At 42.1% G+C, this 21,988-nt stretch overlaps 2 protein-coding genes and 1 long non-coding RNA gene across 3 annotated transcripts in view; 1 reads left to right on the plus strand and 2 right to left on the minus strand.

Moving 5' to 3' along the window:
- LOC310868407 (endothelial cell-selective adhesion molecule-like) overlaps nt 1–2,871 on the plus strand; it is an 81,578-nt gene extending 78,707 nt beyond the window's left edge. Inside the window, exon 8 of the transcript XR_014570090.1 lies at nt 19–2,871. The gene's annotated coding sequence lies outside the window, so the exon portion shown is untranslated. The remainder of the gene's footprint in view (nt 1–18) is intronic.
- The window catches only part of LOC310868423, a 120,304-nt gene that overhangs the window by 75,503 nt on the left and 22,813 nt on the right, over nt 1–21,988 (minus strand). The gene's annotated exons all lie outside the window — the stretch shown is intronic.
- LOC310861600 (fasciculation and elongation protein zeta-1-like) lies at nt 4,787–21,219 on the minus strand. The gene is made up of 9 exons (XM_083769118.1): nt 21,175–21,219; nt 20,617–20,704; nt 17,548–17,634; nt 15,366–15,531; nt 9,969–10,267; nt 8,693–8,773; nt 7,175–7,250; nt 6,331–6,396; nt 4,787–6,047 (listed from the first exon to the last, which is right to left on the minus strand). The coding sequence occupies exons 1-9, from the start codon at nt 21,177–21,179 to the stop codon at nt 6,031–6,033; spliced, it is 885 nt and encodes a 294-aa protein (XP_083625244.1). The 5' UTR covers nt 21,180–21,219; the 3' UTR covers nt 4,787–6,030.

Raw genomic sequence — 21,988 nt, forward strand, 5'->3', positions numbered from 1 at the left:
CGAGTGGCGCGCTACGAGCTTGTAGGTCTGCTATTTTTGAAAAGTCGTGAAAATGTGGCACAAATCTTTGAATATATTTTTCAGAGCGAACATTTTTAACTAAAATATTGGCTTCTGGGGGGTCCCTGGGACGACATATTTTGAGATGGGGGTCCGTGGCCCAATAGAGATCATTCTGGGGGTCCTTGACATGAAAAAGGTTGAGCACCACTGACATAAAAACATGGGTTTTTCAGAAAGATGTAGAAGCCTTTTTCTGTATCGACCTCAGTCCAAAATGGGTTAAGATACAGTACATTGCCATACAGATCATTGTGTTTGCCTGCTATATACACTGGATACCCCACCAGATAATTATTCACTATGTTCTTTTGGAAGGCATAGGGAGTAAAACCTTTAATTCATTATCGCGGACATTCCATTTACCTGTAGTGATCTGGACCAGGGCTGTTTTCAAAATCATGCGACTCTCAGAAAAAAACAACACCTAAAATGTTATGTTTTTTTTTTGGATGTGATGAGTGTGCTTGACTGGTAAATCAAATGTACAGATGTCTAGAGCTTAATTTATCCTCTGTCGCAAGACCGTGTCGCTTGGCCATCACAGAGCATAAATTAGGATGAAGATTTCTGAACCTGTCCCCTCCTCTGACACATCCAATACAAATGTTGTTTATCATTCCATAATGAAAACTGCCAGATGAAAAAGCTTGGGATTGGGACTATATATAGGCGGATTCTGCCAATGCATTTCAATGAGAATGGAGCTGTTTGCTGCCATTTGTGGATTTCTGCAAAAACAACAAAAAACAAGAAATCATCACATAATGATATTTGTCAGGTGCTGTCTCCGTTGTGTTCTTGTGTTCCCCCCACATATTAGTATTATTATTATATTATAATTTTAGTAACGTGTATGTTTGTGTGTCACAAACTTTGTGTGTCACAAACTTTGTGTGTCCCAAACGCTTGCGACATTCTGTTCATGCTTTGTTGTGGCTTTGCTGCTCTCCGTCCGCCCTTGAGGTTTAGCTCATATAACATTAGCAGCTGTTGTGTTAGCCTTGACTTTTCATGCCGTTGTTTGCTGAGCCAATCAGGACGAGTCCCATAGGCTAGAGAGGCATGCCGTTGCTTAGAGACGAGGCAACCAATCAGGACTAGGTCCCGACTGTAGGAGCCAAAGTCGTCATTACATTTGACTAATTCATATGTCAGGTTTCACCTGACAAAAACACTCCATTCCTATTGAAATGCAATGGCACAATCTGCCCTCATAGGTAGAATAAAAGTGCGTGTGACTATGGATGGAGCTCGTTAATAATAATGTTTATTGATAACGAGCACCTTATCGATCAGGCTTATCGAGCCAGGTTCTTATCGAGCATTTTCTATTATTTTGTGGAAAGACGGGAGACAATACATTCTGAACAGAACCAGTATCTTTTACTATAGGGTCTTCAAATACAGTACTTTTCTAACAGAGGGAAGGCAATTGACCTTTTTACCAATAAGATAATATTAAAGAAACTGTTAACTGGTTAATATGTGTACAGTCACATTAAAAGCGTAATTTGGTTTCCCCGGGCAGCGCTGGTAGGCAGGTATTAATACACTTTTAGACCGACATGTTTGTAACAGCATGGATGATTACATTTATGTATTGATCTCCTCTTGTCTTGATTGTTTAAACATGACGTCATGAGCAGCTATGCTCGATAACAGGCTTGATAAGCCCAACGCTTATTGATAGCGGGTACTCAATAAGCTTGTTATCTGATTTCTTCGGGTATCGGTTATCGAGCTCCATCCCTAGGTGTGACCGTGCCCTAATGAACAAATACACATGTGTGAGTCTTTAGATGATAAGTGTCTGAAAATGGAAGAGGAAGTAAAAATAATTTATAAGGAAAGTCCTCCATACAACAGACAGACATCGATCTAAAGGTTACTTAGCAGTAAAGTAACAAAAGCCTCTTCGACATGTGAACTCTGTATACAGTACATGTCAGATACATGCAAATCTCCTGCTGTGTTGTCCTTACACTGGAACATTTATATATTCCTTGTTGTTGTTTTGTGTTTAGGTTTTACTGAAACCTTCCAGAGGATATCATAGATTTTCAACTCTGTCTGTCGTTATAATCACCGTTATAATATGGCCCAGTCTGGAATTGGTATATTGAGTGACCGAGTGAAATGACCTTGAGTGTTCATTTAACTCTGAGAGTTACGGGTCCATTTGGTTACATTTTACACTCTCAGAGTTACAAACAGATAAATAGTCTCTCCCAGAATTACAAATGGTTGTAATAACAAAAGGGTTCTGGTGTGTAGTGTGATGGAGTATTAAATGTAATTTGAAGCTGTGATGTTTTTCCTCCGGGGTTGTGTTGGTTTGTGCCTGCCCCTCTACATGTCTGTGCACGCCACTGGCAAAATGGACACAGCTTCAAAATAAGTAAGATCTGTTCAACAGTTGGCTATTAGCTTAAACAGTCTAACCTATCATAATGACCTATGTCTGTCATATTACTCACTGCTGTATCACCCAGTCAGGTCCTTTTCACAGTGTAAATTATGAAAAAGTGAAATGCATTTAAGACAAGTCTTTATTTTTTTAAACCAATGTGTGGTGAAATGACTACATGAGCAAATTTTACCATGTAAGTTAAGATATTGAGAGTTGATATTCTGTTGCTGAACTTGGATTGTGTTACTGCACAGATGGCCAAATGTATTGCTTATTTATGTGAGCCTAAACCTTAGGAAATAATGTGCAGTGTTCACTCATACAGTATCTTGCATATTAAGTTAATGTTAATAGAAAAGGCTTTGTATCAATATTTTCAAATAAAAGACTAATAGTTATTTGTGTTGTTTTTCTCCAAGCACTATTATAGACATTGTATTGCTAGTTGCTTCATGAAGTGTGATTAACTGTATTGATAGGAAACACATTGCATATTACTGAGGCAAAAGTAAACACATCAGCACTTTTGCCACCACACTGTTCAATGCTCCATCAATCCATTCTCTGGGATGTTTGCACTCATCCCGAGACTATTTCATTTTCTTATAACCAGATGTTAATTGTAGTTAAACCTTGTGTGGAATGCAATTTGTGTTTGGTAGATTATCTCTCTGTTATAATAATCTTGACAATAACTTAATACAGTTGGAAACCCTGTTTATTTATTTGTCATGACGTCTATGGCCATCTTTTTTTGTGTCCATTATCAATCCATCCATTCACCACTTTGGTCCCAAACAACATACGTTGAAAATGACTGGTGACTGATGACCCAATGCCTTTCCTCTATTCCAGTGCCACTAGTCGGGCGGTTAAGCTCATATATGGAATATTGTGCATTTTATGATTAAAGCATAAAACTTTCTATAGTGTTTCTATATACCATGAAGTTTGTTTTCAGACGTGGAACTACTTCTGTATTATGGTCAGTATCATGTCAGTATTATGTTCAGTACAGTATCATTTCAGTAATGTCAGTATCATGTCAATATGTCAGTAATGTCAGCAGAATGCACAAGGCCGATGCACACCTCAAATGCACACCTCAAAAGGCTGGTGACAGGCAATAGAGAAATGGGTATCTTTGAAAGGCAAAATTGTCTGTCCTGATGAAGGTCTAAAGCAACCGAAATGTCGACCAAATAAAGAGCAACATTTTTTGGCAAGTATCTGACAGTGTGCGGGACCTCTTCTTTGTCTTTCAAAGATACCTTTTTCAGTATAATTTGCAGTATCATAATAATAATAATACATTTTATTTATAAGGCGCCTTTCAGGGCACTCAAGGTCGCCGTACAGGATAAAAACAGTACAACACAGTTAAAAGCAGAAAAATAAACTAAGGCACAGCTTGCAGCAGAGGACACAGGTCACACAGAGTCATAGGCCTGCCTAAACAGGTGGGTTTTGAGGTGAGTTTGAAATATGGTGATAGAGTCCATGTTTCTGATGTCAGGGGGGAGGGAGTTCCAGAGGTGAGGGGCAGAGCGGCTGAAGGCTCTTGAGCCCATGGTGGAGAGACGGGCTGGGAGGACTTTCAGGGTGAGGGAGGAGGCAGACCTGAGAGACCGGGTGGGGATGTTGACATGGACAAGGTCAGACAGGTATGGGGGGGCGAGGTTATGAATGGCCTTGAATGTGTGGAGAAGGATCTTGAAGTCAATACGGTATTTGATGGGGAGCCAGTGGAGTTGATGTAAAACAGGGGTGATGTGACTGATGACAGGGGTCCTGGTGACGATACGGGCAGCAGCGTTCTGGACTAGTTGGAGTTTATGGAGGAGTTTGTGGGGGAGACCAAAGAGAAGGGAATTACAGTAGTCCAGGCGGGAAGTGACAAGAGAGTGAACCAGGATTGCGGCACTGTGGGGAGTTAGGGAGGGGCGGAGGCGGTTGATGTTTCTGAGTCATTCAGTTCATGTCAGTCAGTTTACTGGTGATGCCATCTATGTGGCTTCCTATGGTGGTTAAGGGGAGTTAGGAATAAGGCTAGGTTTAGGCATAGTTTTACTGAGGATACGTTTAGGATTAAGGTTAGTTTTAGGCATAGTTTTATTGAGGTCACGTTCATGAATACCTGGTGGCGACCATTCCGAGGTTGCCGGACTAGACCCATGGTGCTTCCCATGGTGCTTCTGTCTTCTATGCGTCCTAGTGTCCTCATCAATAAAATCAGAAGACGAAGAAAAAGAGGAAGGAAAAAGACGAAGAAAATAATGATCCCCATATATACACTGGTTTGGGTAGGATGTTTATTAGAATTCATAATTGGCAATGTAACATTCACCTACGTGGCTCAAAAGGAAGTCATAAATATGTTAAATATGTAAGCCTGTTTTATTTTTTTATAAATGAGCTCATGTCACCAGGGTACAACATTCAAGGAGAATTCAGTGACTTATATAACTCCACGTGGTCGCCTGGGGTGGAATGCAAGGTATTCTGAGTATACTCTAAATAAAAGTATAAAATTAGCAACAGAGTGTCACTCTATCAAATATTGGATACAAATCAAAATGAGTTACAAAAAAGCCTGAAGAGCAACTGGATATTCAGAAGATAGAACGGAACAAAAGACTGGTTGAAACACGCTGCACCCGTATACAGTAGTTGTTCTTTCTTTCCACATGGAGCTACAGTACTAAATTGGCAGAGAAAGGTGCATGGCTTTTGTATTCAAATGGAAAATGTTTGCGTGTGTTTTGCTTCCTTCTTGAACAATGCAGAGAGATGACGAAATGTGAATGCAACGTTCGATGTATCTGTACATTACTGTCCTTGTGGATCAGAGGACACGATGGTAAACAAAACCCCTTGTGCTAAAAGGCCAGTTTACGACAATAAGTGTCAAAGAAACCCTCAAATCCCCTGTGAAACGAAAGAAAGAAAAAATGTGAGATCGAAACAGCTCATCCCTGTATTGATGTGGTCGTCATTAACCACTTGAACCCCTGCATCCCTCTTCTGGTGGGAACATTAGGCAAAAGAAATAGCTGATTTACAAGCTCACAATGCGTTGCGTTGTGAGCTTGAAGACTGGCTACTTAATTTTGCAGAAGAGATTTCGTGTGGACAGGAAAAAAAGCGAAAAAGCGGTCCATGTACAGTTGTAACTCAGGTCCGTTTGACTAAAGAATAGAGGGTTTAAGTGGTTAATACTAGCGTCTCGTGCTCCGGAGAGAGAGAGCGGTTAGTCAAGTCCTTAAAACGTAGGGACCAGTCTCTTAATATAGCAATCAGATGGTGGCCATTTTGGATGTAGGCCTGAGCTTTTTAGTGTGCAGGAGAGGACGAGGTGAGCTCAGCGAAAGGCAGTCGTTGTAGTCGGGTGAGATGGGTACAATAATGATGTAGAGAATCCATGGCGTATAATGGCAAAGAGGGGAGCTCATGCAGCTAAGACCGGAGGAGGTGGTGGTGGTGTCTGTGGAGGGTTGGAGTGCTCCGTCACACACACACACAGTGCCTTGTGTTGGCCTGTCTGTCGCCCGTCCTCTTTAGGTGGGACATAACACTGGACACACACACAAACAAAAGCACCAGAAGGACAGTTACATTTGGAAAGAAAAAAAGCTCTCGCAACAATGTTTTCAGTTGTTGAGATAGTGTATGTCAGCATTAAGTTAGCAACTGAGCAATAGTCGTCAATAGTCGTCTATTAAAAATGGGTTATAATAATATATATATATATATATATATATATATATAAATTAAAAAGATATATATATATATATATAATATTATTATTATTATTTTCCTTTTTTTCTTATGAAATAAAAGGATCCTGTGGCTCTCACCTTTTAATATGTAGTCAGTTAGCAGTGTAGGCACCTTGTCGCTGTCCTCCTTCATGGCATAAAGAACTACAGAATGAAAAGGAAGAAGATAGTTCTTAAAATGGGCATGCAGGTATAACTCCCGGGATTCGAACTCGGGCCTCCCGCATGAAAGTCCAACATCTTAACCACTAGACCAAAGGGATATCCCCCTGGACAGGGGGGGATATTAGAGTTTTGATGCCATCAAGCAGAGGCTCTGAGCCACTGCTACACAGGGATATGGGAAGGGATACTGCCACGGCCAACAGAGCGACGCAGTCCCGTCCTCTCGCGAGACCCGGAAAATAAATCCCCGTTCATTTTCCTCATAGACTTTTCAGAAAGTATTTATTTAAAGACTCTCGTCGTGACAAATCATGACAACAAACTTTTTTCGGGCCAAACAAATAATTCGTTTTTCTTCTTTGTAATTATTTGTTTGGTCCAAAATATTGTGTGTGTTGTCATGATTTGTCATGACAAGAGTTGGCTACGTACACCGCTTAAAAGGTCTTTAAATAAATACGTTTTGAAATGTCTATGGGAAAAATGCATTGGGATTCATTTCCTGGGCCTGGCGTCGTCATGAAAGGGGGCGGGACTGCGACGCTCTATAACGTCCAGCTATTATGGCCGCCAGGGAAATAGAAGGTCCCAGCTAGGTTCCAGCTTCAGCAATGTGTCGTGGTTTAGTGTTTTGACAGCAGATTTTGATGTAGCTTTAGTCATAGTCTTTTGAGTACAATTGTATTTAGTTTTAGTCACATTTAGCAATCTGAAATGTTTAGTGTAGACTAAATATTTCTCCCAGTGGTCTACTTACTACTTGTGATCATCTGCAGGTCATCCACAGAGGGAGGGCATGCTTTCTTCTCATATGGAATCACTGTGTTCAGATACTGAAACGACACATTCATACAACAGTTAGACCAGGGACGTGCACACATAGACATCAAAGGAGGCTTCAGCCCCTGCCCTTTTACCATGTCTGTAAAACAACTTCCCTTTTACCTGTCTGTAAAACAAGTGCCCTTTCCAGACCACGATTTACTATGGCGAAATAAATGCAAATGCCACTCCTTTCCATGCCATGCCGGAAGGCAGCATTCAGGAGAATGGAGCTAAAGTTCTCCTGAACTTTAACACAGCATTTTGCGTTGAACAAATTTGTTTAGAAATCCATGTCGTTACACCGCATCTCCACTAGCTTAAAGAGTGCTGGGTTGCGCCCCCGAAAATAGCTGAACTACAAGCTCTCAACGCGACGCGCTGTGAGCTTGTAGATCTGCTATTTTCGCTATTTTTGTCCAAAAGTGCCCTCTTATAGGATTGCAGCCCCATCATGCCCTCTAACACTCTCTGCACATCCCTGAGTTAGACCAAACTTCAGCAACACTGTGCTGATGTTGGACAGAAATCTTGTATCTCCAATGGTTCATCTTGTGTCGTCTTGATGTTGTTGTTTTTTTCCAACTTCATCATACTATGTAGGGCGCGTTCGGAAATGCGCCCTGAACGCACTGGTGTGCTCTCTTGTCGTTCGTTTATTCAGTGCACTCAGTGCGTTGCCGTTCGAAAATCCAGTGCGCTGCGCACCGGGTGTGCCGAGTGCACGCACTGAGCAACCCTACCCTGAGGGTAGGGTTGCTCAGTGTGAATGGTGTGTTGTAACTGGTCGTTCGTAAATAAGGCACACTGAACGCACTCTGTGACGTCACCGCCCACCACACTCAACAAACTGACCACATTCCCGGTGCGCATAGCCGAACGCGCCCGTAGTGTCACACAAAAGTTTCAAAAATAGCCTGTCTACAAGCGCACAAGGCGGCACGGCACGATGCATGTTCTGCAATTTTTGCTTGTTGTTTTTGTGAAATTGAAAGTTTTTTTTTTAATATATAAATATTGAACAAATGGAAAGTATTAAGTTAACAAGAGCTTGTGACTGAAGCATAACTACAATCGATCCATTGGAACACAGGTTCTTTTTTCCATTTCCTGAAAAGTAACCCTGTTACCCTGCCTGATCTCACCTGTTTGTCATTCCCTGTGCTTCCAAAGGTCTGCCTGATCTCACCTGTTTGTCATTCCCTGTGCTTCCAAAGGTCTGCCTGATCTCACCTGTTTGTCATTCCCTGTGCTTCCAAAGGTCTGCCTGATCTCACCTGTTTGTCATTCCCTGTGCTTCCAAAGGTCTGCCTGATCTCACCTGTTTGTCATTCCCTGTGCTTCCAAAGGTCTGCCTGATCTCACCTGTTTGTCATTCCCTGTGCTTCCAAAGGTCTGCCTGATCTCACCTGTTTGTCATTCCCTGTGCTTCCAAAGGTCTGCCTGATCTCACCTGTTTGTCATTCCCTGTGCTTCCAAAGGTCTGCCTGATGCCTGTCTGCAGGATGTTGGACAGTCCCTCCATGCTGAAACGCTGCCATGAACACAACCAGGAAGAAACACAAACATTAGACAGGAACCCCTTTTGGTGTTTTAAGCATTATGTCATACTTTAGCTATTGAAAAATAGCAGATCTACAAGCTCATAGCGCGGCACCGAGTGCCGCGCTACGAGCTTGTAGGTCTGCTATTTTTGAAAAGTTGTGACAATGTGGCGCAAATCTTTGAATATATATTATTTCAGAGCAAACATTTTAACTCAAATCTTTGCTTCTGGGTGGTCCCTGGAACAACATATTTTCAAATTGGGGTCGGCAGCCAAATATACATAATTCTGGGGGTCCTTGACATGAAATTGAGCACCACTGATATAGAAACATAGGTATTTCAGAAAACTGTCAGGATTTAGAAGACATTTAACCATGTGTTAAGTAACCAATTAAGCCGTATTTTATACTTTGGATATTCCAAAATAGACTATCTGATTGATTGATTGATTGATTACTAGCAAAGGTTATGCTAAAAAAAAAGATGCCACAAAAAGCCACAGCGGCTTGTCTCTCTGAGTCTGCACAGGCCGCATTAACACAATTTGGCAACATCAATGTACAAGTGATGCATTCTCACAGGTATACCCAGCAGTAGGTTCTGTAAACACAAAATGTCTTGTCATTGTACTGAGTGAAGGGCAGTTGTTATTCATCTGTTTACTGGACTGAGCTGTTACTCTATGTGGAGGACAGAGTACAGTACATCCACTTAAGAATAGTTCCTGGAAGAGTGGTTGGAGGCTAATAGCCTCCAGGTCCATTATGATACCAGTCGATGATACGGAGAGAGAGAGGGGGGGGGGGGGGGGGGGGGAGAGAGGGAGGGGGGGACGGACGGACGGACGGACAGACAGACAGACAGACAGACAGACAGACAGACAGACAGACAGACAGACAGACAGACAGACAGAGAAAGACACAAGAGAGACAGTGAGTGCTGTCCGGCTATGCAATGTACCTTTCTGTAATTTACAATGGAGAACAAAACACAACTGCAGTAGTTCAAGAACTACTGATAAGAGAAAATGCATATGTGGTGAAAACACAAGTGAGCGATTGAGCAGAGATTTGGGGCTCCATTTTCAAAAGGCAAAGAAGTTTTTAGGGATATAAAGGGGTTTAGCGGTGACGAAAATGGAGCCCTTTTGGGTTATCTTTAGCTTCCCTCCACCCTGTTACCTTGACAGGCATGCTCCCCCCTGTCTTCTCCGTGCCCGTGTTCCCTGCGGCGGCGGCGGGACCCTGCAGGCTCAGGGTCTTGTCCCGACGCCGGCGCTTGCTGCTGTCGCGCTGCTGGTCCTTCTGCCGGTTCTGCACCTCCATCAGGGCCGTGATGAACGTGTTCTTCACCTCCTTCTCGAACTCCAGTTCGTCGCGCCGAGCCAGCTGGCTCACGAGCTCCTCGGAGTACTCACGGATGGCCGCCTCGACCCGCTCGAGCAGCGTGACCAGGGATGAACTGGACATCAGGCTCAGGCCTGGAGTGGGGGACGGACGGACAGATCGTCAGCCATGTGTGTCCATGCAACAGATAGAGGGGTGTAGGCCTACCCCTGACTCTGTCTGAGGCTCTGAGCACATGTGACTCAGTGCAGTATAGGAGTGGCGAATTTCCAGGGCCTTCAATGTATTCAGAGAAGGCCCTGTGAGCCTCAGAAGAAAGAAAATATTAATTTTAAAAATTACTTTTTTTATTTATATTTTAAATATTTTTTAATCAAATGTATTAAAATAGTTTGTGTCGCTAATCTGTTAAAACCGCACTGTTTCGCTCGCCATAGTTGTGTTCGCCCCATTCACTGCGCATTAGAGCGTTTTTGTACAGGAGAAAATAACAGCCAATCGGAGATTTCTTTTCACAAGTCAATTCAATTCAATTCAAAGGGCTTTATTGGCATGAGAAAACATACGTTTACATTGCCAAAGCAGAAAGAACAGTACAACAATACAGCAATACAATCAAAACAAAAACAAAAATTATGTACTTTGTCAGATTCGCCAGAGTCACTGGGCAGACTTTCCTCCATCGGGGGTATTCTAGCATGGCCGGGCAATACACTTTAACGGGAGCCCAGGTGTGGAGTGACAGTTTGATCAGCCAATCACATTTGGAGCTGTAGTCAATGGGCGTAGTCTTTTAGATGCCAAGGTATGCTAGAGGGATCTTGCCCCTCGGCTACCATAGCGAACTATCAAGCAAGACAACACAAGCATACCCGTAGTAAACAAACCAATGAACCATGGCAGAAGCAAATGATACCGTATGTTGTTGCGGATTTATAGAACATTCAATGAAAAGATGGACATTATCAAAAAAGGCCGCCCAACCCCAGAAGGACTGGAAATCAGCCAGGCATCAAAGGCCGGTTACGAGCGACATTTCCAGGCTAGCAATTGGGAACGGTACCCCTGGATTACTGGCTCGGTTTCACGGAAGAAGCTTTTCTGCTGGGAATGTTTGTTGTTTGGGACCGACAACAAGGGTGCGTGGAACTTAAGAGGCTTCGATAACCTTAGCTGTTTAACAAAGTCTGCACAAAAGGCTCGGCAAGTCACCTTAAGGCAACAATTAATCTGAAAACATTTGGAGTCGCAAGGATTGATTTACAGCTGGATGAACAGAGACGGAGAGAAACAACGATGCACAACGAAAAGGTGAAAAAAGAAATCGGGATATTTTAAAACGGCTCATACACTGTGTGGTTTTCCTAGGGAAACAGGAGATGGCTTTCAGGGGGCATGATGAGAGTGCAACATCTTTGAACCGGGGGAATTACCGGGAGCTTTTGTCATTTTTAGCAGAATATGATCCAGCTTTGCACTACCATCTGAGTCTGACCACTTCCAAGGTATTTATTGGAACCTCAAAACAGCAGCAGAGGTTGCAACCCTGGCTCTTAATTTCTTGGAGGAATATGCATGCAGAGATAAACTTGTAGCGCAGTGTTACGATGGTGCACCCGTTATGGCCTCGGGACTAAACGGTGTCCAAGCCAAATTAAGTGAAGGAAAGGGTCCCCGATGCGCTTTTCATACACTGTTATGCACATGTCCTTAATTTAGTTTTTATCTCAAGGTGTAAAAAAAAATTAAAGAATGCAAAATCTTCCTCTCACACCTGTCTTCCATGGCCGCGTTCTTTACTGAATCACCCAAACGTACGCAAGTGATTGACCAGTTGTGTCAAAGGCGACTGCCACGAGTTGCACCAACTAGGTGGAATTTCATAAGATTGGTTTCCACTGTATTTGAACAGAAAGATGCTCTTAAGGACGTGTTCCAGTGCATAGTTGACCCACCATGAGGAATTTGACGATACTGCTACAGCCGGTGCTGATGGTCATTTATCATACTTGAGCACCTTTTAATTTAGCTTTTTTATTTCAACATTTTACGAAATGTTTTTGCAGAGCAAGTCATTTGACATGCAGTTTTGTTTGGCTCGGGTGGACGAGTTTTGCATTCGCATTGAGGAGCAGAGGCCACGTTTTGATCAACTCTATGACGAGACAGTGAACACCAGCGGTGTGCCACCTGGGCGCAGGGCGTGCGGAGATCACGTACATACTACAAGAAAGTTCACGAAAGATCACGAAAAGCTTTCATTCCTTTCCCTTCTGGATCCCACGCAGTTGACACCATCTATAAGAAAACGTTCCCTGATGAAACTGCTTTCACAAGCCTGCACTGACAGCTACGGGCCGCGTTTTGACTTGCCACGGCTGAAAACCGAACTCGGTGTCAATTCTATGGCAGATTTTCAGGGAAAGGATCCATCTGACCTTCTTCTATATTTCTTCAACAAAAAAACCTCAGTGAAAGCATGAAGCAGCTATATAAACTGACGTGTGTATAGTTGTAACTATATCCCTGTCACCACTTCAACCGTGGAAAGGACATTTTCTGCCCTCAAGCGAATTAAAACATATGCGAGGAATACAACCGGACAATCCCGACTCTCTGCATTATCCTCTATTATGTCAATTGAAAAACAAATTCTCCTGGATCTGAAAAGGACTGATCAGCTTTATGAGCGGGGCATTGAAAAGTTCACCCAAACGGACAGGAGGATGGATTTTGTCTTCAGGTGAACCACGTTAAAATGGTGAGTGAAACAAATTAATTTATATTGATGGATCTGCCGCTGCGCATTTTATTTCCACACAAATATATGTCTGTCTTGAAATATTGTCTGGGCTGCTGTGCGTTTAATTAGGTAATTCTTGACTTGATATTTCTTTGCATACCGTAACTGCTGTTACGAGGTTGATTGTGTGGCACCAGTGGCAGCTGGCATCGATTTAGGCCGATGTGCCGTAATTGTGAATGAAGTTATTAGCGCAAATATTAATTTGGCAATGGCATTGGTATTGGTTTCTCACTCAGTAGGATATAGGCAGGGGGCACGGGGAGTTCACACTGTAGTGTGTGTGTGTGTGTGTGTGTGTGTGTGTGTGTGTGTGTGTGTGTGTGTGTGTGTCCAGCCTGCTCGTGCACTGTCTGCAGCTCATTGTTAGGCTGGCCGTTATGTGATAAAAAATAAAATAAAAATTCAAATCCGCCTCTTAAATAGCACAGTAAAGATGATAATAATCTAATAGTTCTTTATAGATTTCTTTATAGATTTTGCTCTCAAAGTGCACCAAATTGAAGCATTTCCATCGCAAAAAAAATCTGCGGTACCCCCCCCCCCCCCGGCGTGGCAGACAAGATTATGAAGGCCGCAACCAAGGCCCAGTTAACTCCGGTACGCATCGCCACTTTACCAGAAGGTGTCTCAATACCCGGTATTGAGACAAACGAGAAGCACATTTTATTTGGATGTACAGTAGTCAGTACTGTATACTGTATGTACTGTATCAACGAATGTACCAACGAATCAACACATTTCTAATTGATTTTTTTTATTGATCTATTAAATGGATTACCATTAGGCTTCTCTGATCTTACGCTATCATGAACCATCATTATGCACCAGATATCTGGAACAAGTCCCCCAAAACGACTGTGTCCCCGACTCCGCTGCCGCAGCCTTTTACTGAGGTCTCTTTTAGCATTTTTAGTCTCAGTCGTACAGTATATATATATATTTTTTTTTACTAAAATCTCCTTTTATGGTGTGTTTTGTTTCTTCACTTTGTGTAAAGCCTTTTGCATTTTTGTTTTATGTTCAATGCAATTAAACTGGCCTTGCTTTGACAATGTCAAATTAAAAGCGTTAAAAAAAGAGTTGAATAGAAATTAGAAATCAAAACTGTCAAATGTCCAAAAACAATATCCCTTATTCCCTTATATTAGATCTGCTACCGATTAAGTACCTTTCATGTTCACAACATACTGTAAGAAGGGCTGTTGTGCTGCAACATATTGAATCTTTATAGGTAATTATGCTAAACATAATTACCTATTATTAATTGTTGCAGCCCTTCTTACAAGGAACATGCTTCAAAGAGCGCCATTAACTCTACCCTAAAGAGGACTGTGTCCTTGGCGTTATAAAGACGGATGGTGCTCTGTGTACAGTTGCCCTTTGAATTCTTGTAATAAAGCAGCTTCCCCTTGTGCCTCAGAATTAATAGAATATGTTGACCGTGCAGGGACTGCACTGCACTGCATGTTTTGTTTGCACTGGCACTGCAATGTATAGATTTCTCGCATGAAGGTTCGGAGCTCCAGGTCAGTCTGCTACACTATATGAAATGAAGAAAACGCCAGCACTCATTATATGTCCTTTTCATATGATTTTTTTATTTACCTCTGACAAGAGGTGGAGAGTGGATAACGTACGGCCAAACGTGTACGTTGTCACTCAGAGGTAAATAAAACTATGTGAAAAGGACATATAATAATGAGTGCTGGCATTTTCTTCATTTCATCTTGTGTATCTTCAATACAAGTTGGTTTGTAGGCCTACTAAATATTTTTTTCCTGGGTGCAGAGACACGGTGTGCGGAGTGCGGACAACCTTTCATTTTCATTGTATACGTATATTTTTGTCCAGCACCTGTAGAATTTCTGGAGATGTGCGTGCTTCCTTTTTAATCCTATCTTGTATCTTCGAGCCTTGCACCTAGAAGGATTTTGTTCTTCTAACCCTAACCTGGGGTTGTCTGCTTGCCAGTTTAAGTGCCAGAAACGTTAAGACGAGTTGAACTTGAATCCAATCATGCACTGATTGCCATGGACGATAAGACAAGTTTTTTGGAGAAACAAAATAATATATATATATATATTCTTTTATCCATATTTTGAAAATTTCTCTAATCTGGTGTACAGGTGATGACATGCACATTACATGCATAATATAATTACATTTTCTTTCTTTTTTTTATAATGGGCTAATTGGCAACGAAAGCCAAAACTGGTGACCACCAGGTGGTGCTGAAAGAATGTCACACTGAACAAATTTACAATTTATATTTATATTTATATTTAAAATAGTTCTTCAAAAAGGTTTTTCGGCTCCTGCCTCCTGCTACAAATGTGTAGAAGTATGTAGAATAGTGCAACTTTTGCACCAACTTCAGATCTTTATTTTTAGGTGAACACTCAGATGTACAGTGCTGTGTGTACTACCTTCATATGAGCAGTTGTTGTTCGAGGCGTGCGACAGCTGCCTGATCTCCTCCAGGAGGGAAGGATTCGCCCTGGATGAACTATCGCTGATCTCCTCCTCGTCCTCTTCCTCTGTCTCTCCGGGATCTGGGGAGTTCTCCATCATCTCCACAATCTCCTCGATGACCTATAGGGTTGAGAGAAAGGAGCCCATGAGATGCAGCGAGGCATGCATAGAATAGAAAGGAGAGTATTAGGGGTGTAACGATATAGTAACTGCATCGAAAAATCTATTTTAAAGGACAACTTTAGTTTTTTTTTCAACCAAGGCACATGCTTTAGGTTGTTATTAGAGAAAGTAAAATATGAGTGTTCTTTTTTTTTTCATTTGCTGCTTTCTTTCGTTTTAGGGATTTTAGCTGTTTTTGACAGGGGGGCGGGGGCATTCGAGCATGGGGCTAAATATGTATTTTCTTACTACATTTTATAGCGATTTATTTTTTTAAATTATTTACTATAGTCCTACTAGACCCCAAGAAATTACATCTGGCCACAGAAGATCACAGGATCTACTGAATGTGATGGTAGCTTACTGGGGGGAAGCCACACTGTGTGTCATAGGCTCAATATGCCCGTTTGACACATTCAGTAGATCCTGTGATCAAATGTAAATTCTTGGGGTCTATTAGGACTATAGTAAATAATAAAAAAATAAATCGCTATAAAGTTTTGTAAAGAAATACATATTTAGCCCCATGACTCGAATGCCCCCGCCCCCTGTCAAAAACAGCTAAAATCCCTAAAACGAAAGAAAGCAGCAAATGAAAAATAATAACAACCTAAAACATGAGCCGCTGCCTTGGTTGAAAGTTGTCCTTTAATTTCAAGAATCTAAGCATATCGAAATGAAAACAGCAACATATTGACTATGTATCGTATCGTTTTGCAATGGAAATAATCTGTATGGAGTCGTTTTGATAGCAATTAATCGATTGTATCAATACTAAATTTTTGTGCGTGGTATTTAGCAATTTTTTGAAAAAAGAAAATGAAAAAGAGGGGTTAAATTATTTAATTTAAAATAATGTCAGTGTATTTTAAATAGTTACTGTATCGATTTCAAATCATTGAATCATATCGTATCGGATTGCCATAATGAACCAATATCGTCAACCATGTATCGTGATCTTTCTAAAGTGTACAGTAGTTGCTTATTTGGGCTTGCTGTTTTTTAAGATATTCTTTTTGGCTTTTTCTGCCTTTATTGATAGGTTGAAAGCAATCTGACAGGAAAAGGGTAGAGAGATGGGGGGAAGACACGCGGCAAATGCCGTCGGGATCGGGAGTCGAACCCGTGGCACGCCGTCAGGCTGGCTCAGCAGCCTAGGTGCCCAGACGGTTGAGCTAACCGTCAGGCTGGCTCAGCAGCCTAGGTGCCCAGACGGTTGAGCTAACCGTCAGGTTGGCTCAGCAGCCTAGGTGCCCAGACGGTTGAGCTAACCGTCAGGTTGGCTCAGCAGCCTAGGTGCCCAGACGGTTGAGCTAACCGTCAGGTTGGCTCAGCAGCCTAGGTGCCCAGACGGTTGAGCTAACCGTCAGGTTGGCTCAGCAGCCTAGGTGCCCAGACGGTTGAGCTAACCGTCAGGTTGGCTCAGCAGCCTAGGTGCCCAGACGGTTGAGCTAACCGTCAGGTTGGCTCAGCAGCCTAGGTGCCCAGACGGTTGAGCTAACCGTCAGGCTGGCTCAGCAGCCTAGGTGCCCAGACGGTTGAGCTAACCGTCCGGGTTGTTTAAACCAGTGATTCCCGCATTTCTTCACGTCAAGGAACCCCAGATTAATATGTAACTGACTGTCCACGGACATCCATCTGAAAATATTTTGTGCCAGCTAGGGACCCCATACAAGATTATGTTGTTAAAATGTTTAACAAATATATAAAAAATATTTCAATTTATTCTCAATACTTTTTGAAAATAACAGATGTAGCCTACAACCTCACAACGTGTTGCTGTGAGCTTGTAGATCTGCTATTTTCGCTTGTTTTCATAGACATGGCCGCTTGTTTCTCTTGCAAAATCTGGCAACACGAAACAGGTGGATACTGTATACGCCAGACAGACCACTCTCGTGCGTGCGCACACACACACACACACACACACACACACACACACACACACACACACACACACACACACACACACACCTGATCAGCTGTGATGAGAGGTTCATCCTTCAGGCAGGTAGCATTATCATTCTTCTCATTCATCTCTTCCTCCTCTTTTTCGTGGATCTAGAATATGTGAGAACAAATAAACTAGATTACTATAGATTCCAAACACCATAAAGACGTTTTGTTTTCTTTAGTTGAAATAGCCTTTATTTGTATTTATCTATTGTCTTGTCAGACTCTTGTGTACAAAAGGCTGACCGTGAACTCAGGCGTGAAGTAGCGCAGTCACATTGCGGGTTAGCTCTGGTCCATAGCCTTCTACTGCTTCGATTCTGCCCTGCAGTAAGGCTATGGGACTATCAGTTTTAAATCTCAAATTGAAATCAGACCAGCCTCTCCTCTTTTGTGGAAATCTCACAAACGTTTGACCTACTCACCAATACAAAGACGTGTTGTGTCAATAGAAAGACTACTTTCCTTAGTGGACGCACTCTGAGTCCCCCACCACACGTATAAACGGATTTTGTTTCCACCGGGAAAAAGATACTTTTAGTTACTCCGCTGCGCCCTCTACCGATATTGCCCAGAGAACTGCCTCATAGAGAATATTTTTCCTCCGGTGAAAAAAAATCCCTTTCTGGCCAAAAAGTACCGTTTATACGTGTGGTGGGGGGCTCAGAGTGCGTCCACTAAGGAAAGTAGTCTTTCTATTGACACAACACGTCTTTGTATTGGTGAGTAGGTCAAACGTTCGTGAGATTTCTACAAAAGAGGAGAGGCTGGTCTGATTTCGATTTGAGATTTAAAACTGATAGTCCCATAGCCTTACTGCCTTACGGCAGAATCGAAGCAGTAGAAGGCTATGGACCAGAGCTAATTGCGGGTGCATGCACCTGCAGGTAATCAATCCACGCATTGGTTAACGAGACCTTTCCCTTCTTCACAGTTCACATTAAGTTTGTTCATGCAATGTAAGTCCAGACTCCATACACAGTCCTTTCTTATATTATTTTACCCTTCGCAAAATAAACATACACTGCATGCCCTGACAGCCTAAACCATGTGCATTCCACGCTATTGAATATTTGCATAAAGTGTATGCATATGGTTAGCTTCAGCGACAGCGTCATATTAAATATAATATAGCCTTATTGCTGCCTACACATAATGTCCTATCATTTGACAGAGTGCGAGACTGCGTGAGAAATCACTGTTCAACAGTAAATCAACATACATAAACGTACAACGTACATAAACAGGTTCCCATTGAAGGAAAGCTATACTGTAGGAGATATGTTGGCTGAAGACCATATTAAGTTATAGATGTTTGAAATTGTATCCATTATTATATCCATGGACTATTTTGGCTAGACATTTCAACATATAGTGCTTTAAAATGGCCTATTAAGTGAGAGTTTCAATTCAAGTTGATTGGTTTTCTAGCAAGCAAACTTTTCCAGTGGGCTATCTCAACAACAGGGGTCATGCAGAGTCTGGAACTACTGGAAATACTTGATTTCATGTTATTTAGTAAAAAATGTGCTTGAATTATGCACAATTGAAATTACATAATTGGCAAGGGACAAATGTTAGCCCCTCCTATATACAGCTTTTGTCCACACACGTCTCAATATTTGAAACACTGACCCCTCTACAGCTGTAGTAGCTTCATCTGTCTGTTCACTCTGGCTTGTCAGTGACATCATTTTGATATGGCCTGACCTGCTATAAGTGCCTGTAGTGTATTTGTAACGTGACGTATAAAGAACAGAAGCATGTCAAATGAGTCTGGGAAGCTATAGTTTATCCGACATCTTACTCGACTGATCTGATCTCCACAGACGTTAGTCTCTGAGTCTAGTCGGGGCCTGATTAAGACTTTTAGGTTTTTCATCCTGGTTCACAGATAGAGTTGGAACTGATGCTGTGCTACAAAAAGTCTGTTTTGTTTTTATTTCCTGGAGCCATTTGTTTTGCTGCCTCTCTGATCTTGGAGCACTATGGGCTGCAGCCCTGCTAGTGTAGACCTGTCTGTATTAATACAAGTCAGTTTATAATGCTATATGGACCTTTATTAGTTAGCACGTTGCTTATCTGTTATGACTCTCAAACAAGTGCTATATCTACCCCACTGCAACGCATTTGATTGATTGATTGAAATATTTATTAACAGTTTGCAGAATTACAGTACATTTCAAGCACAAACTCAATACAAAGACTGTTAACTGTGAGTGGACGACCCAATTAAGCATTACACTTGTTTACAAGAGGGTCCACCTTGTTCAATTCATCAAAACATTTAGAGACGTACAAATAGACACTTCAATTGAGCATAAAAGTGGATAAGGTGGAAATAAACATTGCACAAGCCCAATGACGTGCAGAATGAATCCCATAGCAGGCTGCTGCCATATGGCGATTTGAACACCAAAAATAGATTTCAAATGCCACCGTCTGTCTGTGAAGGAGGGGAATTTATTGCTGCCAGAAACCTTGGGCACTACAAACGACCATATTTTGCATCACGTCAACGCAACGATAAATTAGAAACGGTAATTCTACTGCATGTTCTCTTGTTAGCCGTTTGTTGTCATTTCACTAATTCTGAGAGAAAATATTCTTGTTTGATTTGGACGTGCAGAGAGTGTTAGAGAGGCAGGGGCTGAAATCCTGTAAGAGGGCACTTTTGGACGAAAATAGCAGATCTACAAGCTCACAACGTGTCGCGTTGAGAGCTTGTAGATCAGCTATTTTCTGTGCGCAAACCAGCACTCCACGATATGGATTTCTAAACAAATTTGTTAAACGCAAAATGCTGTGTTCAAGTTCAGGAGACTTCGGATAACAAAACAATTCTCCTGAATGCTGCCTTCGGGCATGTCATGGAGAGGAGGGCATTTGCATTTCTTTCACCATAGTAAATCGTGGTCTGGACTCAGAGGGCAGTTGTTTTACAGACAGCTAGGGGCTGAAGCCCCCTTTGATGTCTATGTGTGCACGTCCCTGATTTGGACCATTCCCTCATTGTACATTTATAGTCACACAAGACAACCAAATAAATGAAATGTGTAAAAAAAAAGATCCAGAGAGTGAGAGATGTACCTCCTGGTCCAGGTTGCCGTTGATGCCCTGTTCTGAGCCGGTTTGGTCCCAGCTGGAGATGTAGTTGTCTGTTAGAGCATCCCACACGCTGAAAAACACACACACACACACACACACACACACACACACACACACACACACACACACACACACACACACACAGTGAGCAAGAATAACTACCGTACCACAAATGAAAACAAGAAAGCCCACTTTAGTTGTCACTCGACATGCAAAGCCCACTTTAGTTGTACAGTACATGCAATAAACTATTTTAAACTTGTGCAGTTCTTCCGGTTAAGATTTGGTCACAGTTATATAATATAGCACTACACGGTATGAAAAACTTAAACTGGATACCTTGTTTTATTCCATATATAGTTCAACTTCATCTACATCACTCATGCTCCAGCAAAGCTACAACTCTGTCAATATTTCACTGAGGCAAGTCAACAATACAAATCAACACATAGAGCTAAAGAAAGGTACAACAGGAGAAAAAAAAAAAACATTTCTTACTACTTTTGTCAAGATATCCTGAGAAGATATAAAGCCTCTCACATCATTGTGTCAGACGTTTCCCGTATAGCCACAAGAGCCAGTGAAAGAGTTTGCATCTGAAGGAGCAGCCAGTGACACAAAGCCAGAGCAGAACTCTCTCTTTGTTTCCAGCCCTTTGTGTGAGTGGGTGTGTTTTTTTTTCTCCCCTGGAAGTTGGCAGACGCCCAATGCCCTTCTCCCAGTGGCACAGCCCAGACCCAGGCAGGCGCACACTGAGGCCCCATGCCCTTCTCCCAGTGGCACAGCCCGGACCCAGGCAGGCGCACACTGAACAAGTGACCATTGATCACACTGCTTACCTCACACAGGCCATGGCTGCCACGTGCATGCATGTACCAGTGTTGTTGTCGTCGACTAATATACTATAGACGAAAAATGTTCGTCGCCTACCTTTTCTTTCACTGACGGAAACTAAATGGAAACTAAATGAAAACTACAGTAAGCTATGGTGACTAAAACTAACAATTTCGTCAACAAATATAAACTAGACTGAAATGTTAGGAAGGGACTAGTGGACAGGAAATCCAGTATAAGTCATTTTACACTTGGTTGCATGCTGAAAATAGCAGATCTACAAGCTCACAACGCGTTGTGAGCTTGTAGATCGGCTATTTTCAGCAAGTGTCAAATCTGTCATTACAATTACAACGGCATCAAGGCCCGCCAAAATAAAGTTTGCGGTTTCAGTCCAAAGAAATTTGCTGCCAAAAACAACACTGGCATGTACACACACATGAATATTGAATAAAACACATTGCAATGAACGCATTTACAATTAATTTAACTCTTCTGACAGTTTGTACACTACACTGTC

The sequence above is a fragment of the Protomyctophum parallelum genome (genome assembly GCF_964188405.1).
Source record: "Protomyctophum parallelum genome assembly, chromosome: 1".
Classification (NCBI taxonomy): domain Eukaryota; kingdom Metazoa; phylum Chordata; class Actinopteri; order Myctophiformes; family Myctophidae; genus Protomyctophum; species Protomyctophum parallelum.

Bases quoted from the DNA above. Each gene is read 5' to 3' on its own strand.
- LOC310861600 (XM_083769118.1), bottom strand. The intron at 10,268-15,365 runs GTAGTACACACA...CCCCCACTCCAG, and splicing joins CAACAACTGCTCATATGAAG to GCCTGAGCCTGATGTCCAGT. The intron at 6,397-7,174 runs GTAAGTAGACCA...TTCATTCTGTAG, and splicing joins CCTGCAGATGATCACAAGTA to TTCTTTATGCCATGAAGGAG.